We start from the raw sequence: 20,227 nt of genomic DNA, 5'->3' as shown, positions 1-20,227 counted from the left end.
TAATGTAATATAATAATGTGATGATAATTAGTAATGACGCTATGATGATAATGTGACAAAAATGAATATAATATATACGATAATATATTAATAATACATTATAATTATATTATAATATATAATTATAATATGTAATTTATCATATATAAGACCATAATCATGTGCTAATTGTTAATAACGATGCCATGCGACAGCAATTATCAAAGCTGATCAGGGGGTTTATTTATTTCTTTGCCCGTTCCAGAATGAGAGCGGGTTCATTCCGCGCGGTCTCCGCCGGGCGCGCAGCGGGCACTATTTGTCGTGGCGGAGGGATCACGGCGGGGCGGGGGGCGGGCGGAGGGATCGCGGCGCTGTCAGTGAGCGCGGCGGCGCCGGGACGCGGCGGGCGCAGCGAGCGCAGCGGAGCGGCCACACGGGCTCGGCTCTCCGCGCCCTCCCCGCGCCCGCAGCCCCGGCGAGCGGCTCCATGGGTGCGATGCTGCTGCCGCTCGCCGTGCTGCCCTGCGCCTTCGTCCTGCTGCGAGCCGCAGGTACGCGGGGCGCCGGGGGCGGGGGCGCGCCGCGAACAATGGGGTCGGGCGGACCCCGGGATGCTGCGGGGGGGCCGCGCGGCCGCGGCGGGAGGACGGCGGTGGCAGCGGCAGGAGGAGGAGGAGGAGGAGGATGAAGAGGCGGCCGGGCTGCCCCTGGGTGTGGGAGCAGCGGCGGGGCCGTGCGGGTCGGTGCGCGGGGAGCGCAGACAATGGGCGCGGAGGGGATGCTGCGGCTGTCGCGGCGGGCTCGGTGCGCACCGCCGGGATGCTCCGCGGCCGCCGCCCTCCGCCAGCCGGGCACGGACGCGGCCGGGGAGCGAGCGAGGGATGCGATGGCCGTGGAGCGGCTGGAATGATGAAAAGAGAAGGAGGAGAAGGAGAGAAAAAAAGAAAGAAAAAGGAGGGGCGCGGGGCGCTGCCGTTGTGGAGCGGCCCCGGGCGCGAGCGGTGCGGCGGTGGCCCCGCCGTGGCCGCTCGGGAGCCGCCGGTGGCCGCCCCAGTCGCCACCGCCCGCGTTCGGGAGCGGCAGGTTGGGCTGGGAGCGGCAGGATGGAGCGGCCACACCTTCGCCGGCCCCGCCCCAGCCGGCATCCCTCCTCCGAGCCGCATCCCTGTGCTGTCCATCCCGTCCGGAATGCATCCTGTGCTGTCCGTCCGTCCGTCCGTCCCTCATCCCGGCGCTGTCCGTGCCGGCGCTCCCCGGAGAGCGCTCCCCGAGCCGCGCTGCGCTCCGCCAGTGTTTGCTCCCTGTCCCGTCCTGTCCTGCTCAGCCCCGTGTCCCCCGTCCCTCCAGAGCATCCCGGGCTGGCTGTGCCGCCGCCACCTCGCAGATGTCACCGAGCCCCTCTCGGCTCCGCTTTTGGTGTCCGGCTCCCGGCGCTGTGTCCGTGTCCCTGCGCTCCCTGGAGCTGTCGGTGTGTCCTTGCCGTCTTCCATCCCTGGCTCCGTACCCAGCACCCCTCCCCAGGCTGAGCATTTCTATCTCCTTAAGCAATTCCCGCTGCCGGGGCTCTCCCTGCTCTCGTGGTGACAGTCGCTGTCGTGGTGACCAGTGCCACCAGTGTCCCCAGGGCTGCTGCCAAACCCCAGCCACCTGTTTAACACCAGCGCAGCACCCGCCCTGATCCGAAGCGCTGCACTTTAGGCTTTCTTTAATGCCAAAAGCCCAAAATCAGCGCTGACGAGAGGGTCTGTGCAATAAAGGAGGGGTTGTGCTCCCGTTGCCGGCAGCTCTTCCCGTATCCAGCTCCGCATCTGGCCCGGCCACACCCTCCCATCCCCGTGGCTGCACATTCCTGCTCTCCTGCTCAGTGCCAGACTGCTCCCTGCGACTGCACAGCCATCGCCTCCCTGACACGTCCACACTGCCTTTCTCAGCTGTGGGAGGGCACAATAAAGCGGCTTGCTTTGGGGTTTTTGCTGGGTTTTTTTTGTTTTTTTTTTTCCCAGGGGAAATAAATGGGAGTAAGCAAAAGAAAAATTATCTGCATATCATCTGTTGCCCCACTCAAATACATGTTTATCCAATAATAATAATTATGAATATGGAGACTGCCTAGGGAGCTGCACAGCTGGAACTGTTAAATCAGCATAAAATGGAGAACACAAAAACCAAATAAAATATTAAAAAGCTAGAACAAAGCAGCAGCAGTGTTTATGGTGAAAGCAGCACCAAGCACATCCAGCTCTGCTTTCTGCCCTAAAAGATGCTCTCTGCTCTTGTACCTTTTTCCCAGCTGAGCTCACCAGTCTGTGATGGGGGGAGAAGGGATTTTGCTTTGAAAGCTGTGGAGATGTCAGTACAAGAGGGTGTTTTATTTATTTTTATTTATTTTATGATTGTGCTGCTGAAAAAAACCCTTAAGCTTAAATACAAGAGGAGGCAAGAGAGAGATATTTTATCAGTGTGGATTTCCTGAGGAAACTGTTGTGGGGGGTAGATTCACAAGCAAACCGTGTCTTTTATGTCTTTCAGAATAATTCCACATTTTGTGTGTATCCCCGTGGCCTGTGCTAGCCATGATTTATTTAGTCTGCTTTAAAATGAAAACAATCTCTGATAATTTAGAAGCTGATTTATAGACAGAGCAGATGGCTCCTCTCCTTTCATGTACATCCTGAGAACTGTGGTTTCCTAAAGAATAGAGAGGATTTTGTATCAACTTTATCCCCTTGACACATGAACTTGAAAATTCCCGACTTGACTCTTGGGCTGGTTTTTTTAGTCTTGGATCTTTTGCGTGTGGGTTTTGTCAGAGGGGTTTTTTTAAGGACATTTAATACAAGAGTAACTCAGTGAATACCCAGTTTTTAAGTGTTAAACGTTGTGGCTGCTCTCCAGGCTGAAAGTGCCTTCACTTTTCTTGGCTCATCTCCAGAAATGTATTTTCAGGCTAGACTGCTCCGCCGTTGGGTACAGGCGCTGGTTTATCGTGGATGGAGAACACCATGGGGGTTTTTTAGGGGTTTTCCTGGTTTTTTGGGGTGGGAGGGCGATGCCATGGATTTCCTCCACGGGCTGCCAGGGAAGCAGAACCAATTGCTGGGGGAGGAGGAGGAGGAGGAGGAGGGGATCCTGCATCTGCTGCCATCAGTCTGCGAAGAACAGAGGGATAGCTCATAGCTCGGCGAGGAGACAAAGCACAGTTCATTTCCTCATTTCAAAAGCCATCCCGCGGTTTTTCTCATTATTTTACACACCTGGTGATATAAAAAAGGGCGTTTTTGGTGGGTTTCTGGGGTGGTTTTGGAAGCATCGGTTTTGCAGTGTATTCAGCCTTAAGATGGGTATTATGAACTTCCCCAAATGCCTCTGTAAGCGGCCTGGGGGAAGCTGTTTCCTTTGGAATTGTGTCCTGGCTTTTACCCAGGGAATCCTGAGCAAGGTTCGAGGATCTGATGCTACCAGGGCAGTGTTTTTCAGGTGCACTGAAAGGAGGATGTTTATTTCTTTGTTTATTTCCCGATTCTGTCCCTTCCCAGGGATGTGAAATGTGATGTGAAACGAGCGAAGTGTAAATCCCGAACCTGGAAAGTGACGAGGAAACAGAATTGAATTTTCGTTGTTGTTTATAAACAGGGAGAATGGGAATAACTGGGCTGAGGGTGTGTCTGGCAGGGAACTCCGGCTCCCATCAGCTCCTGTCTCCCGGCTGCTTCCTTTGCTCGTGTTTTTTTAGGAATTAATGTGTCGCTTTTCATCCCAACACTCTCCCCCCGCCCTCAAAAAAAAAAAAAGAAATAAAATATAAATAAATAAAAAAGAGCCACCAGGCAAATAGACTCGGAGCCATCCAAATCACAGGAGCAAATTTGAAGGTCAGCTCTGGGCTGGCTGTGGCTCCTTTTGTTTAGGAAAACACATTAGCATGGAGCAAAGGGCTGGCTGTGCACAGGGATGGAAATGAGCAGGGTTTGGCAGCAGGGCCATTATGGCCCCGCAGTTCCTGGTGGGGAAATGCAGCTGCTCATTAGGAACGAAGCCTTTTGAAGTGACCGTGAGAGCCAAATGGCAGCGCCTGCTCCTGCCTTTGGGGTTGGCTCCCAGCTCTTCCCGGGGTTTGGGGCTTGCAGCGTGCATGGAATGGAGAAAAGCAGATAAAATCTCAGATTAAAATAGTTTTATGACTTAAAATCCAGTATTTTCCACTATATTGATGGTAAGGCAGATAATCCCTCTCCATGCAGTGGTGCCTGCAGATTCCACACCTTCCAAGGATAAATGACAGACACAGGATGGAGTCACCATCCCTGGAAGTGCCCAGAAAATACCTGATTGTGCCACTTGAGGCTGAAAACAGTGGTGGTGCAGGGCTGACAGTGAGATCTGGTGATCTTAAAGGTCTTTTCCAGCCTTTATGATTCACGAAAAGCAGTTTCAGGAGGAATTTCTTCATGGAAAGGGTTAAACGCTGGCAGGGGCTGTCCCGGGAGGTTCGGATTCCCCATCCCCGAGGTGTCCAAGGATTGCTGGACAAGGTGGGGATTGGACTCGATGACCTCAGAGGGCTTTTCCAAGCCCAATGGCTCTGTGATTCCATGAAAAACCCAGTGCCAGAACACGCTGGGGTGTCCAGGGGAGGTGCTGACGTATTTTAACATACCCAAGGCCACCTGGAAACTTCCTCAGAGCATTTTTTGGACCCTGTCACAGCTGTGGCTTCTGAGGTTGCTTTTGCCACAAGAATTTATGTACAGGAGGTGCTTCAGCTAATTCCTGACTTGGACAAATGTGGGACATCAACAGCCTCAGTCCGGAGAGCTCCAGATCTGCAGGCAGCTGCCGGAAAAGCTGATTTTTGGGGAACAGCACACAATGGGAGGTTTATCCTGCAAAGCAAGTGCAAATTGCTTTAAGATTCCTCTGAAGAAGCAGCAGCAGCAGCTGTGGGGTAGAGTCACATTGGGCTGTGCTTAAGAGCTGGGGGGGAGTTCTCCGAAATCTGGAAAATGAAGAATAATTAGGGTGGAGATGTGGTGTTTGCAGCAGAAGTCACGGAGCCATGTAGGGTTTGAACAAGATAAAAAATAAGATTCTTGTGCCTGGGGATGAATGTCTCCCCTTCCCTCTGCAGAAGCAGGGCTGGGGTTGGGATGTGGGGGCATTTTCAGCTCTGGAATCGCTCCCTGAGACTTCTGTGCTGCCCAGGGGATGGAGGGGCAGAAGGGTCTGGGTGTCCCCAGGTAAATCCAGGCTGGAAACCAGGTGAGAGAGAGGACAGAGCCCAGGGAGCCCTGAGGCCACAGGCAGGGATGCAGCCCTACAGCCATGCCTGTGGTGCAGGGAAATTCACTGCAGGCAGTAATGGGATATGTGCTGATCCAGCCTCTATTTTCATCCCAGATCTTGTGACAGGACAGAGGCAGGGGCTGCTGGGGAGATGGGAGTTGGAAATGGGATCTCAGGGATGGGAAAATGGTACAACCTGGGTAAAGTAACATGGAAAAATATTTGGGAAATCCATTGAAATGGTGGATTTCTTAAAATGGGGAGCACATTTGATTTATTTTGAGTTAAAACAAATGTCCATCACTTCACCAGGGTGTTGTTGGCCAGGACAAAATTCACGTAAAGAAACTCTTGACTGCTTTAATTGTTCCAGAATTGTCAATCTCATCATGTCTAGAACAAAAATATTTATGTTTTCTTTATAGCTGAATTTTTAAGACTAAGGTACAGCCATTGGGTAAATCAGGGTAGGTACTTTCAACCATTTGTAATTAAAATCAGGCAAGTCAGGTTAATTTTCTGAAAATCCTAACCCTGACCTGCTCCTCGCTGCTGAGGCCACATTTGGAGTGCAGGGTCCAATTCTGGGCTCCCCAGTGGCAAAAATAAATCTGTGGATTTGCTGCAGAGTCTGGAGGAGGGACTGGAGGAGCATCTTTGGTGTGAGAAGAAGCTGGGACTGGAAAGGGAAGACTCGAGGGGATGCAGATGGGGATAAATCCCTGCTGGGAAGGAGTGGAAACAGCCAGGATCTCCCCAGTGATGCCCAGTGACAGAACAAACTGGAATACAGCAAATCCTCTCTGAACATATGAAAACACAACAAAATCCCTCTTTTATTCTGTGTTTTTTGTTGTTTTTTTTCTTTTTTTTCTTTTTTATTTTGTTGGATGGATCCTGGAACAGGTTGAGTGGAGAGATTGTGGATTCTCCAGCCATGGACTGGATAATCTCAAGACATCCCTTCCAACCCAAATTATTCTGTGATTTTCCTACCTCTACTATTAGAAAAACAGTTACAATAGAAGCTTATTTGAATATTTAATTTACTTTTCCTTCTTTGTTTATACTCATGGTATTTATCACCCTTGAATCTTTAAGATAAATAAGAATGTTAATTGTTTGTTGCTGGATTATGGTTAATTATAATTTACCACACTGATTCACTTGCAATACAATTCCAAAGAATGGGAGTGTGTAAATCTGTGTACAGAAATGGGGAGCTGGGTGCAATGAAGGGTTGGAGGAAGAAATGAGCCAGGTAAAATATTCAGGTCACATTTTGGGCAGAGTTTGGTCTGAATCAGTGCTTGAAATTCCAGTTCCTTTCCAGAGGAGAGCCCTGGCTGAGCTGTAGAGTTGAGCAGGTGATAAATGATGGAATTAAGTGATATAAATTTTAGACAATGGAAATAGAAAATTGTTGCCTCCAAATTCAAATGGGCTTTTCCAGATGTTTAATATCTCTTGTCCCAAAAGCAACTGTATAAAAAAATACTTCAAATGTTGCTGCAACTGCAATACATTCCTGCAAAATTCAGTTAATTGTCCCTGAAATCAAACTGTAGGATTATAAATGTCCTTGTTTTATGAAAAAAACAAACCCTAAACATTTATTTAACAAGTGCAGCTCTTTGCAGCGGGTTCCAAATGAAGATTGATGTGCATTAAGCATTCAAAAATTCAAATCCCATTTCTTCCTATGTGGGATATTCCAAAGGAGGAGCAGCCAGTTTGGTGTTGTTTGCACAATATTGGCAAATTGGGCTTTAATGTGTGGCATCATTGCATAATCTGGTGTTTAAAATAAACACGGGGCGGTAATTGAGGGCAGCTCAGGGTTGGGGGATGCTCGGTGGTGGTTCCTCAGAGCCCAGCCTGTCCTTGCATATTAATCACCCTCTCAAAGGAGCTCTGATTTGCATTGTGCAGGCGCTGGGATTGTTGTGCTCAAAAGGGTTTTTTATTCCATTCAAGTGGTGGGGCTGAGAGCAGCAGAATCCGGGCAGCGTTTGGGTGAGGAGAGCCCCGCTCTGCTCCCTGTGAGCTCTGCCCTGCCAAGTGCCCACGCTGAAAACCACAGCTGGGCTGGAAAATCAAATATTGACCCCTTGCTTTTGCCTTTTGGGATCACAGCAGGCCAATTCTGAGGCCTTGATCCCTTGGGGAAACCTCAGATTGGGGGAGTTTGGGGGTTTCAGGATTTCCCACTCCTCTGGTGTGGTTTCCTGGAGGTTCAGCCGCTGCTCTGGGGCAGTGTGAGATGCTGATGAGCTGTGCCTGTGTGGAAAAATGCAGAAAATCCAAAAATAATCCAGATTTTGGGTCCTTTTCTTGGTACAAGTCCCAAAAACCCTGTAGATATTGAGCCATGGACTTCAGTGAGCAGCAGAGATGTTTCAGCGGGTGACAGGCTGGTGTAGAGAAGGAGAAAATGGGCAGATAAAATATATAATAAATAAAATACATATCTCTACCTCTGGCTAGATCTAGATAGATACAGATTTACATACAAACATTGTACTGGAGGACAGTGGGAATTGTATTTTCTTAAAATGAGCAGGAGAATGGGGCTGCAAATTGTGGTTGTGAATTAGCACCAGCTCACAGGTGAAAACTGATCCTGGTTGTGCTGAAGAAAACCTTTTGTTGGAAGGAAAAATCTGCATTTCAGACAACAACTATCACAGTGCTCCCCAAATCCAGAGATGTTATCCTGGGTTTGTGTTTAATCAATATTATTGAGCTGTTTGCTGAAGTCCTTGGTGTCTCTTTGCTTGTGCTTTTCCTCCTTTTATCAACTCCTTGGGCACATTTTTTTACTCTTGATTATTTTGTTCTGCGAGAAAATTGGCAGCGAGTTCCCTGTTGGTGTGAATTTCAGGGGTGAAGTTATGTAAAGCAGCAGTTTCCAAACAGGAATCCAAGGGGCTAAAAAAGCCTGAACAGCCTTGAGTGATGATCTTTGGGCTGAGCTGAGGTTGGTTTTAACGTGGAAAGGTCTTTGTGGAAATGAATCACTGGAGCAGAGCTTTTGGTGTGTTTATTGTTGTTCAAAATGGCATTTTCAGGGTATTTTTGTGGGGAACATGAGGAATTTTTGTGTAATTTGGTAATGCTGTTAAGGCAACAAGACAGGGAGAGCGTTTTTCTGCCAAATGTTCATTTTGCTGTATTTTAGTGAGAGTTGTTGGGTTTATGTGTGGATGTTTTGGGGTGAGAATGGTGGATTTTCATGCTGTAGCAGAACTTTGCCTGTGTCACTGCAGTCAGGAGGAAACCCCCAAACCATCCAGGCCACACAATTCCCATTTATTCCCCTCATAATTCCATCTAAAGCACTTGCAGTATTTCCAGATGAAGTGTAGCAGGAAATACTAAAATACTAAAAATACGAAATATTTCCCTTTAGTGACAGCTGCCTCCAGATTGGATTTATATCATTAATATAATATTAATATTGTATATAATTAATATTAATTGTGTGCAAGCTGTGGCACTGTTCTGATGAACCCCTTAGAGCCCTGAAAGCCTCAAAACAACCATTTTAAATCTTCCTTTTACATTTGTTAAGGTGCATCACAGATTCCACAGGACCCAGTGAGCAAAATTCCCACTCAGGAGGGGCCGATTATGACATTTGAAGACTTAATTTTGCATTTTTCTCTGTGATAATGGTGAGAGAAAGACGCTTGTGCGCGGCATTTTGGCAAAATACAATCCTGTTGCAGAGAAAATTCAGAATTCCTTGCTTGGAGCTCCCTGAATCCTTGTGAGGCCGCAGGAATGAAAAGAACAGAGCTGGGAGTGTGTTGCAGTTGTGTTTGCAGCAGATAATCCCCCCCAGAGCAGCGTGCTCTGGGGCTGGGAGCAGACACACGGAATTACTGCCCACTCCCTAAATCCTCCTCACTTTAATCTCTCCATCAGCTCTGCAAAGGCTCCCAGCGTTTATTCCCTGCTGGCTGGGGTTTCTCAGGAATATATGGAAGGAATAAAAGTGTAAATTTATTTATTGTAGACAGCCTGGAACAACTTTTATTGTTGTTTTTTTATTATTCTTCATTTTGCTTTTCATATTGGTTCACTTCTGCCTTTGCCATTGTATTTTTATTTGGGGATGGGCTTTGGCTGTTTTGCTCTCTAATTTTTCTCCATTTCTCTATAAAATGAATATTTCATGAAATACAAGCAAACTTGGAGTAGTTTGTGCTTTGTGGACAAAAATAACGTGGTGCTGCAGTGATTTTTGTGGGTTTAATTTCCCCCTTCAGGCCAGCATGACTATTAGCTCCAGAGCAAGAAATACAGTGAAATATTTCTGTTAAATAAAATAAAAGTTATTTTTGTCTAGAAATGGGTAGGATTGGTAGGATGCTTTTATTCCTGGCCAATAAAAAGTGTGTTTTTTGTGGTCACGCTGGTGTGCAGTTTGCTTTTGCACAGTATCAGGCATGAGGAGGTAAATCCTGCTTTTATCCAGTGCCAGGGAATATCCGGGGAGGGATCCTTACAAAAATTCCAAGTGCCTGCTTGAGTAAAGATCAATATAAATCTGCACAAGGACCGTTTCTTTTTAAACAAATGACTTGTGCTGATCTTTTCTTACACCTGGTGAAGAAGCAGGGTTTTAATTGAAAGAGAAAATGTTGTTTTTTCCCACCCAGGCCCTTCCTTGCTGCTCACACTGCAATTAATGTGACCTGCTGCTCATTAATGCCTTGCAGTGGGTGTGGAGGGAAAAGCACAGTAAATTCATATAAACAGTGCTCTTTTCCTCGCTGGGTGCTCCCAGCTCTGCTGAAGGGAGCTCTGGGAGGGTTTTAACCAATCTGTCTGCATTTTGTGCTGTTTCACACTTGGCTTCTGTTGGAAGAACAAAAATCTCCTTCGCCTGCAAGCAGCAAAGCTCAACATCATCAGCAAAGCATTGAACAGTCCTGAGAGATTTCTTCTCTTCCAGAAGAAAACCTGAGCTTCAAACCCTTTGATTGGGCTCTTTTTTAAAACACACATTTTTCTGGAGCTGCTTTTTGTGTTATTTTATTATTTCATTGAATATTGGGGGTGAAAAGGAGCACTCAGAGCAGGAGCTGATGGAGCGTGTTTGCCTTGGAATTTTTTGTGTTCTGGGCAAACACACTTCAGCTATTCCTGCTTTTATCAGTGCTTGGTGTTTGCTGATAAAACAATGGTAGAAATAAGTGATTTCTACACAGGCTTGTGGGTTTGTATGGTTTTAATGTGAAAATAATAACTTGTGGGAGATGGGAGAACTCTAAAGGCTGTTCTTCAGGACAATCCCTGTTAGTGCTGTGTAATACCAATAATTAAAACTTTTTTTATGCTTTTTAATACGTGTGCTTCAGTTTCTGATAACCTGTCTCTGTTAATCCCCAAAGAAAAGGCTGAATGTGCCAGTTACCTGCAGATGAAAGTCCCAAATTTTGGAATCCCCATTATTTTGGTTAAAAGAAGCCATTTTTAGATGAAGAATTCTTGCTTTGAGACTGGATCTAGATTTCAATGAAAGCACAAAGCCATTCTTGTTGCGTCAGGCTCTGGTTTGTAGCTGCAGTCACTCTGGCAGGTCTGGAGGGTGATCAGTGCCCTGTTCCAAAGCTTCAGTGAATTCCCAGGAGTTGCTTTTCATCAACCTAAATTGCTTCATCCTCGAGACAAAAATAGCAAATCTCACACTCCCTGATTTGGGGCGTTCAGGGCCTGCATTATTGATGGATTCCTGCAGCGTCCTCTGTGTCCAGAGGATTTCTTGTGTGTGATTTATTATTTAGTGGCACATGCAGAAGCACCTCTAAGCATTAAAGAAACAAAAGATAAAGGTTTTTTCTTATCAGGTGAATGGTTCTCTTATCTCCTTTTCCTTGAAGATTGCAGCCAGTAGTGGGACCAGATGAATTTAGTTGGAGTGGTGAGTGAAAGCAATGCTGCTGATTCCCTTGGAATTTAGCACTTTAAATGGATTAGAACTAAAAATATCCCTGCCTGGCATTGCGTCAGATGCAGAAGCCTTTCAGAGTATCTGCATTTCCATGTTTGATGGCAATTTCAAAAGATTCCCACGCTGGAGCAAAGTGGGAGCCTGGCGAAGGGGAGCCAGGATTCTTCACTGGAGCAGCAGTGAATTGTAAAATTCCTGGGTGTTGCTGAAGTGGGAGCCCACAGAAGCAGCGTTTGGGAAGGAAAAGGGGATTTTTGTTGCAGGCAGGGTGGGTAATTCTCTCCTTGGACGTGTGGAAGCCTCAGTAGGAATTAGTTTGTGCCTCTGGGTGGGATCTTATGGCCTCTGGTCCACATCTTGTTGGTCAATTCTATTGCAAATTAATTCACTCATAGCTCATGTTTGGGCTTTTTTGTTAATTATGGTGTGTGAACACTGCACTGGGGCTTGAGATGCGCTCCTTGTAATCCCAAAAACCAGGAATGGGATTTTAACAATGGCAAGGGAAATAATCACGTTTGGTGCTTGTCTAAAAGCCTGGAATTTCACGATCACAAAGGAGGGGACTTGGACTGAACTCTGTGTTTTTCTTTGACTGAACTGGTGGCGTGTGCTCCTGTTTTGTTTGGACAAATTTGACTTTCCTAGAGCAGTGAAATGGTCTCTGTGCCCTTGTAGAGGAGCTGAACCACAGCAATAGAGAATCCCACAGTGCTAATTGGGGTGCTTTCAATGAGATGTGGTGGTACCACTGTGTTAAACATCCTCATGCATTATTAGCTCCTAAACTGCTGGAAAATCCCTATAAATCAATGCAGTCATTTTTTCCCTTCTGCTGAACACTTCTGTTGATTTTTGGCCCATATTTCATGTGACTGCAGAGCTGTTGGCTGCACATTCAGGAGCTCTAAAGGTGAGTTTCTGCTGGTGCTGGGAGTGTGGTTTGGCTCCAGGTGTTGGTCCTGCAGGTTTGGGAGCTGGAGTGCAGTGTTCAACTCATCTGTTTGATGGATCAGCTGCCTGCACTGCAGGGAAGCTTCTTTGAGAGGTTATAAATTCAAGACAGGTAAGATTTGGAAGCTGTGGTCCAGGTTAACATTTTGGACTCCACTAGATGGCACTGATTTATTGTGCTGTTGATAAAAAAACATCAAATGCAGTGGGAGACTTTTATTTTTTGAACAGGAACCATAAAGGAGGTGATGAGGATGCTCAATATTTATCTGTTTGTCTGCTGGGTGCAGTGAGAGTTTCCTTCATGACCTCCTGCTTCTGAAGTGAAGTTTTGGGGAGATGGGGTAGGTCAATCATGAGCATATCTTTTAAATATTTAGCAATATTTATCTCTAAATAAATACCTGGCTTTTCTTACCCTCTTTGTGTGAACTTCCTCTGTTGGTGAAGGAAGAAGCTGGGCTGGTGTTGGTGCAGGCAGCTGGGTTTGCCATAATTGTGTCTCAAACCATCACAGAATCCAGGATAAATAACAATTCTTATCTTTCTGATAAGAAAAGAGTGTTCCTGCTGGGTTACAACCACACAGTTCCAGTTCTGGTTAACACCAAAGTGATTTGAGTGTGGTGCTGCTGGAGGCCCCTGGGTGTGAGCAAATCATTAATTACTCCAGCTCCAGGGGCAGAAATGGCCGTGAGAGGAGTTCTGGTAAATCTGGTGCCCAAATTCTCCCCAGGACCTTCTGTGTCCTGCTGATCAGGGTGGAAGAGCAGAGAGTTATCCCAGGAATCTGGAATTCCATCTCTCCTGTCTTTCCCTGCATCCCCAGTGCCACCAAATGCTGGCCTTGAAGGCATCACAGACCTCAGGTGGAGCAGGAGATGTTCTGCTCAGCATTTGGGATGCTCCATGAGGATAAACCTGGAATAAGGCTTGGTTCTACCTTGTTCTCCTCCTCTAATCTCCTTTCCCTGGCAGCTGAGGGGGAGCTGAGCAGTTCTGCAGTTTGGCCTCGCCTGACTTCAGCACTCGTGGGTGTTTTAATCTGGTGCCTCACGAGAGAAGTTGTTCCTACAGAGTGTGCAGCTCTCCCTCCCTCCCAAAAGCAAAGCCTGGCTGGTTCCTCGCCTTCCTTTCAGGGGATTTGGAATGGAATGGTTTTCCAAGGAGATCAGCCTCCCTTTTCCATTGTAAAGATGTGTTTTCTGCCTGGCCTGTGGTTGGAGGGATCAGCCTTCCAGGAGCCTCAGATAAATCCAGCAACGACTCCAGAATTGAGCGTTTGGTAGATGCTGCTGGTTCCTTGAGCTGTGCTTTTTGGGGCTGTGTGTGGGATTTCTGCAGCTCTGGGCGTTTCCCTGGGGAATTTGTGTTTCCCCCCTCCAAAAACCTTTGCAGGGGTTGAGCAGCCGAGGCACTGCAGCCGTGCAGAGCTGGAGCCCACCTGTGTGTGGCTGGAGATGTGACTGATGTGCTGATATTCTCTGGCTGCTCTGGCCTTTCTTGGTGGTTTTCCCTCCTGTCAAGCTGGAGATTCAGCTGGTTCTTTGGCCTGCAGTTCATTTTTGGTGATGTTTCTCAGCCCGCTGCAGTCTGTGGGATTCCTTCTTGTGACATTGACAGGGTTGGGTTTTTCTAAATCTCTTTGTTATTTTCCCTTTTGACACCATGAATTTTTACATAAATTTACAGATTTAACCCTCAGTGAGGAAATACCAGGTGATGTGTCCTGGCTTTGAATTAATTCTTAACACCATTGTTTCCTAAGTCCAGGATTTATATATATTCCATTTAATTCTGGGATTTCTATATTATTAATTCCTAATTCCATTCTTTCCTGACTTTTCCACATTGCCTTTTTTTTTTTCTTCTTCTTTTTTCCCCATTTGTCTTTTGTTTGCTGTCTGTTGAAGTTCTGATATTCCTGGATAAATGGATTATTAATAAATTGATGATGTGCAGTGCTTGGGAGCAGCCTGGCTGTCCCCAGGGCCAGGTGGGGACCGGGTGCCTGCTGTCCCTGGGATCCCCCAGACCTGTTTGGGAATTGGCCCCAAAAGGGGAATTCACTGGAGCCTGGCTGGTTGGGAATCAGTCAGGGCTGGACAGGCACTGTTTGCTGTTCTGTTTTGTAGCACAGAAGGTGGAATAGTAATTTATTATCTGACATTCTTGTAAAACAGATGGAAACCACTCTGCTTGTGAATTTGCAAGGGAAAGGATTCTGGGAGCAGGCTTTGCATATGTCCTTCCCCCCTTGGATATTTTTTTGCATGCTTAGAAAAACAACAGTGAAGTCATCCCTTGTTGTTGGAAGGAAACTTGTGTGGTGTTCCCGCTCCTGCTGTTGAGATGGATAAAAACTCCCCAAAGCATCTCTGAACATGGTAAATGTGTGGAAGAAACGGGAAGAAAAGAATAGCTGAGAAGTACAATGAGCTCCTCTTGGTTCTCATCCCACATTTGCATTTTTAGTGTAGAAAAAAAAAACCTCTCTTGGATAGAACGACCTGGTGAAGAAAGAGGAGATGTTAAGGCTAAAAGGATTTAATTAAAACCTGAGCAGGTGAATAAATGGCTGAGGATCAGTGAGCAGTGAACGTGCCCTTTGCAGCAGTGACAGGTTTGTGTTGTAGCTCGCGTTTGTTTGTAGCTTTTTCAAGAGGGCAATTAATTAACTCGTTTCTTTGTTTTGGTGATGGTGTTTTGCCTTTAGTGAGCTTCACCCCAGGGAGGCCTCGCCCTGCAGAGATAAGGAGGGGGCTCTGGGTTTGGGAGTGCAGATAAGAGCTTTTGGGAGCTGGGATTTGGCTGCTTTGGGAATTGGTGCCTCTGGGTGTGTGCCCTGTGCTCTGCAGGCTTCCAAAAACACGGATTGCACTGGAACAGCAGCGGGCCTTTGTGACTGGAGCAGAATGCAGGGTGGCAGTGGGAGGAATCAGACAGATGGGTGCTTAACCTAAATCCCTGAATTCCCTGGGGACTCCTGTGCTCAGGGAGCTCGGGGAGGGGAGGGAGTGTTCATTCGGTGGCCAGGGTTACACTGGACATCCCCAGGAGAGGGAAAAGCTGCTCCCAATGGAGATGACACCAAGGATCTCCCGATTCCCTGCTCAGAAACCTGCTCGACTGGGGAATTCCTTCCCATTTACAGCTTTGCTTGCAACTCCAGGGAATGTTTGGCTTTCCCTTGGAAGTAAAAAAACAAACATGGCACGAAGGTTGACTGTAGACGAGCAGGAAACTCACATCCATGCGCTAATTTACATCAACCACTCGTTCCTGTCAGTCCCATTTACAGAATATTTTCACCATCTGATGTTAATTTTAACCTCTGGAGCTCCGCCTTTCTGTTTCCCAGCACCCATTATCTCTGAATTTCACCCCTGGATCTGTCCCCGTGTTGCCTGGAAGAGGCAGAGTCGGGTGCAGTGATTCCCTGTGGGGATGAGCATCTCCTGCCTGACCCTGGCCAGGTTCCTGCTGCAGAATCACAAAATCCCCCTTTAATCGTGGTGCCACTGCCAATCCATCAAAGCCAGGCTCGACCCCCGTGTTCCTTGTCCTGGTGCCCATCAGGAGCAGCTGCCTGGTGCCCTTTGATGTCTTGGGAGGACAATGGGATCACTGTTCCAGCTCCAAACTGCCTTTCCTTGCTGTTTTCTTTCTCTGGGGGCTGTGGCAGTGGGGAAGACGTGAGGGGGAACACGAGATGTAAATCTCTGGCAGGAAATTGCTCACAAATGCCATCACTGGAACGTCAGGATTTTAGCAGGGATGCACTTGGAAGGCAGCAGAATTTTAATGCTGGTGAATAAATGAGGATGAAGGGGAAAATTGTCCTCATTGAAGAGGGGAAAATCCAGCTTAATTCAGAGCAGAGTGTAATTAAGGGGGAGAAAACTTCTGGCATAGATGGAGAGAGCTGAGAGATTGCAGGAAAAGTTCCTGTGCACAAGTGAAATTTATCTATTTCTGTCTGGTTTTTCTAGGGGATATGCCCACGTTTTCCTGGGGTTTTTAATGAAGTGGACACCCAGAAAATTTGGGTGTAATTCCCTCCGGATCTGGGCAGGAAGGAGGTGTCTCTATGCAGGGAATTTGAATTTTTACAAAGTGAGGTGCTTTAAAAACAGCAAGAAAAGCAGAGGTGGTGGATCCTTGTGTTTCTGAGGAGGAAGGAGTCGGGAGGGATGGGGATGGGATCATGGGGTGACAGAAGCACCATCCCAGTGCTTTGGGTTAAGGCTTGGTATAAAATAACATTAAAAGATGATTCTTTCTCTCCTCTCTCTAAAAGCTCTTGTTATTTGCCTCGTACACCCCAAAACTGAGGCTCTCTGAAGCTCAGAGATAAATTCTGATTTCTATTTTCCCCATAATTCAGTGTCAGGATCCCAGTGAGTCACCTTCTCCGAGGGTTTTTGTTGCTGTTCACTAAATGACAGAAGTGACTGAATTCCTGCTTCCAGGCATGTAGGAGATCCCACATTTCTGGTGCCATCTGTTACCAAACTTTGCGGGTTTTGTTTTTCCCAGTTTGCAGCAATTTGAGGGAGAGTAGGGGAAATAGAGCAGGTGATTAAAAGGAGAATTCAAGTGATGCAAAACATTGGTGTAATGACCAGGAAATAAGAGAGTCTGGAGTGGGCCTTTAGTCAATTCAGCAGCCTCTGACAGAAGATGATTTTACTCAAATATTCTTAAAAAACCTGGGGGTCACTCACTGCGTTCACCCTGCCATGAACCAATTTTAAATTCATTTCTTTATTTTCAATGGTGTCTGGCTGTAATTGCTGCTCATTATCTGTGTTGTGATGAAGGCAGGGGTGAGGATGTCCCAGGAGGTGCTGGCTGATAACAAAAATCACCTTGCAGTGAGCTCTGAGTGCCAGGCAGGCCTCCAGAGTGCATTTTTTAATGAGCTCACCCCATTGTTCCCTCCACACACAATTGCTGGCTTGTGCTGTTTGCAGTTCTCTGCTTGGGCAGAATTCTTGGTTTCTGTGGGAATTGTCCTTTGGGTTTGGATTTTTCTTCAGTAGATACAAAAAAAGGCAAAAAAAAAAAAAAAAAGGCAATAAAACCCCCATCCAAATACATATTTAATTATTTGTGTTTTAGTGATACAAAGCTTCCACTTTATTATGTGATGCTCGAAGCAGACTTTTAACAAGGATGAGCAAACAACACTTTGTGTTTTTCCCACAGGGGAAGAAAATGGTTCTTAAAACTGAAATCCCCCGTCATTCATGAGTCAGGGCTGATTTTAGGAAGGAGTTGATTGGATGTGAATTACGTAGATGCTACTCCAGAGTTGAAATTATCTTGGGTTACTGTGGGTATTTTTATCTGTGCAGCTGCAGGATTGAAGGCAGAACTGTGCCTACAGCTCTGCTTTCTGTAAAGGAGAATTTATAACAGAACATTTTAATCCTTTCCTTCAAATATTCAATTAGCAAGCTTTGATTTTTATCTTTTTCTGTCACGCAGACAGATTCCACCTGCAGTTTGGATTCCCTGACCACACTGACTTAGACAAATCCTTTTTTCCCCTCACTGCATGAGGAGCGTGTGACTTCACCAGGCACATCTGTCCCCAGATGTGAGGGTCAGGTTTGGTTCAAGGTTGTGGTTTTGGCTGTTTCTGCCTTGAACTTGGCATTATTTTAGGTATCTCAAAGTGGAATTGTGCTTAAACCTGAAACAGGAGCAGATGGATCTCGGCTGGTCCCATGTGGGGGCTCCTGGGGCTCCTCAAAGTCTGGTTTTGTACACCCTAAACCCCTTCATCCTTTTACAGCTTTGACTTTTATATTTATTAATATTTATTTTTCCTAGAAGGTACAATGCATTTATTAAGAGCTGTGAATGATCTTGTTCAGGTATTTTTGAAACCTTTGGGGAGGAGCAGCCTGAAGTTGTTCCTGTTCTGTTTCTCACCTCAGTGACAATCACAGATCAGCTTTGGCTGCTGTGCCCCATGTAAGGTATTATTAGCTGTGCTGAGCAGCCAATCCATCCAAATCCAGCAGCTAATCCCGTTGTTTGAAGGAAATTGTAATGCTGCAGTGTCAGAAACGTTTGTTGGTGCCTCTGTGCGTGCTGTGTGCTTGCTGAGTGTTTTGGTTTAACTGGAGTCGCCTTCAGGACGGTTTTATTTGCTGGAATGTCACTTGGGCTGGCCTGGGTGAAGGAATTAAATGAGTGTAAGAGTGACAGCTCAGGGGGGGAACAGCCCTGGCTGCTGCTGCTGTGCTGGATCCCACGGCTGAGCGGTACTGACGTGCAGGAGGTGACAGGAGAAGCGTTAGTCAGAGGAAGATGATGAACAATGAGTAACTGTGTGCTTTAAAAAACACTTGCAAGCCCCGCTGGGTGGTCTGGGTGTGGAAGGCACAGAGCTGGGAGCTGGCAGTGGTTGTTTCTGCAGGGATGTGTTTGTGCTCAGCCCTTCATTGAGCAGCAAAGGCATCAGAAAATCCAAATATCTTCGTGTGGCTTCGGCCCGAAATGAGCTTTCCTGAGCATCCCCAGGGAGTTCTGGGCTCTGGGAATGTCCTGCCCTGGCTGCTCCCGATGGAACAGGTCCTGAAGGAAGGTGGGGAATGCTCTGCTGGCCCTGCCTGTGCTGCTGCAGGGGGGCCCAGAGAGTCACCCCTCACTGCTGCCCTCCCGAGATCTGACATCCTGGGGATTGTCCTGCATCCCGGGGATTGTCCTGCATCCCAAGGATTGTCCTGCATCCCAGGGATTGTCCTATATCCCAGGGATTGTCCTGCATCCCAAGGATTGTCCTGCATCCCAGGGATTGTCCTACATCCCAAGGATTGTCCTGCATCCCAGGGATTGTCCTGCATCCCAGGGATTGTCCTGCATCCCAAGGATTGTCCTGCATCCCGGGGATTGTCCTGCATCCCAAGGACTGTCCTGCATCCCAGGGATTGTCCTGCATCCCCGGGCTGTGTCCTGCATCCCAGGGATTGTCCTGCATCCCCGGGCTGTGTCCTGCATCCCAGGGATTGTCCTGCATCCCAGGGCTGTGTCCTGCATCCCAAGGATTGTCCTGCATCCCAGGGACTGTCCTGCATCCAGAGCTGCTGCTGTCTCCAGGTGTCTTTTCCTGGCTGATAAAATGGGATATTTCAGGAGGGGCAGTTCTGCCCACACTGGATTTTCTGCTCTTACAAACAAAACCCCAGCTGGGAGCATGTTGCAGGGCAGGTCCCGAGTTTCTGAGTCCTCAGAGGATCCCCCTGCAGAGACTGATGTTGGAGAAGATGTGCATTTAAATCCCTTGGCTTTCCTGGCCTCCTCCAGGACATCCTGCTAGCCACAGCCACTGACCCCTTTTAGACCCCTGTTCACCCTTTTTATCCCATTTTCTCTCTGTTCTGTGTTATTCTCTGCTGCTCAGAGAAGTTACTGCCATATTTAAATTGAGTTCTTCACCTTCAGGTGCTTCTGGAGAGCTCTGAGGAGATCTGATTACCCCTTCAATTGGCCAGAATTGGGCAGAAGGTTTGTTTTAGGGGATCTGGATTTCAGTGTGTCCTGTGGGGAGCCAGAGGCTTCTCCCTGAACTCCTCCACCAAACTCCTGCCTAACTTGCGATCCACAAACTTCACTACAAGTGTCATTTTTTAAAAGATGTGCCCAAAATGAGCATGAAACCCCTGCTCAGCACAGATGGCCTTCTCCAGCACTGGGGTTCCTTGTGCAAGGAGCCCCATCCCGTGCAGCCAGAGGAGGGGGAAGCGGAAATAATGGCAAGCCAGCAGTGCTGTATGGGAGCCTTTCACTGCTGCCCACGGAGCACTTCCAGAAAAACTTGGAGCCCACACTTCCCTTGGCAGCAGCTGCTGCATTTTTGGTGGGTTTTTCATTTTTTTTTTTGAGTTAATTTAAATTATCATCTCCTGACTCAATGTCCTTGGTTTAAGACCTCTCCAAACCAGGCACACGAGGCTGTTCCTGTTGGATGTGAGCACCTGAAATCCCTGGGAATCCTTGGTTGTGGGGAGGATTTTGGCAGCGCTGGGATTT

General features: G+C 47.2%; 1 protein-coding gene across 10 annotated transcripts in view; it reads left to right on the top strand.

Moving 5' to 3' along the window:
* The first annotated feature begins 377 nt into the window (after positions 1 to 377).
* NCAM1 (neural cell adhesion molecule 1) overlaps positions 378 to 20,227 on the top strand; it is an 82,167-nt gene continuing 62,317 nt past the window's right edge. For 8 of the 10 annotated variants that reach the window (XM_015649807.2, XM_019008928.1, XM_019008926.1 and 5 more), the window contains exon 1: positions 378 to 533. In XM_015649807.2, the coding sequence (XP_015505293.1) occupies positions 470 to 533 (64 nt within the window). In that variant the 5' untranslated portion in view covers positions 378 to 469. The remainder of the gene's footprint in view (positions 534 to 20,227) is intronic. The other 2 variants (XM_019008925.2, XM_019008927.2) reach the window with 2 other exon arrangements.

Source organism: Parus major, chromosome 24 (genome assembly GCF_001522545.3).
Source record: "Parus major isolate Abel chromosome 24, Parus_major1.1, whole genome shotgun sequence".
In the NCBI taxonomy this organism is placed as follows: Eukaryota; Metazoa; Chordata; class Aves; order Passeriformes; family Paridae; genus Parus; species Parus major.
This window is presented reverse-complemented; position numbering and strand designations above follow the sequence as displayed.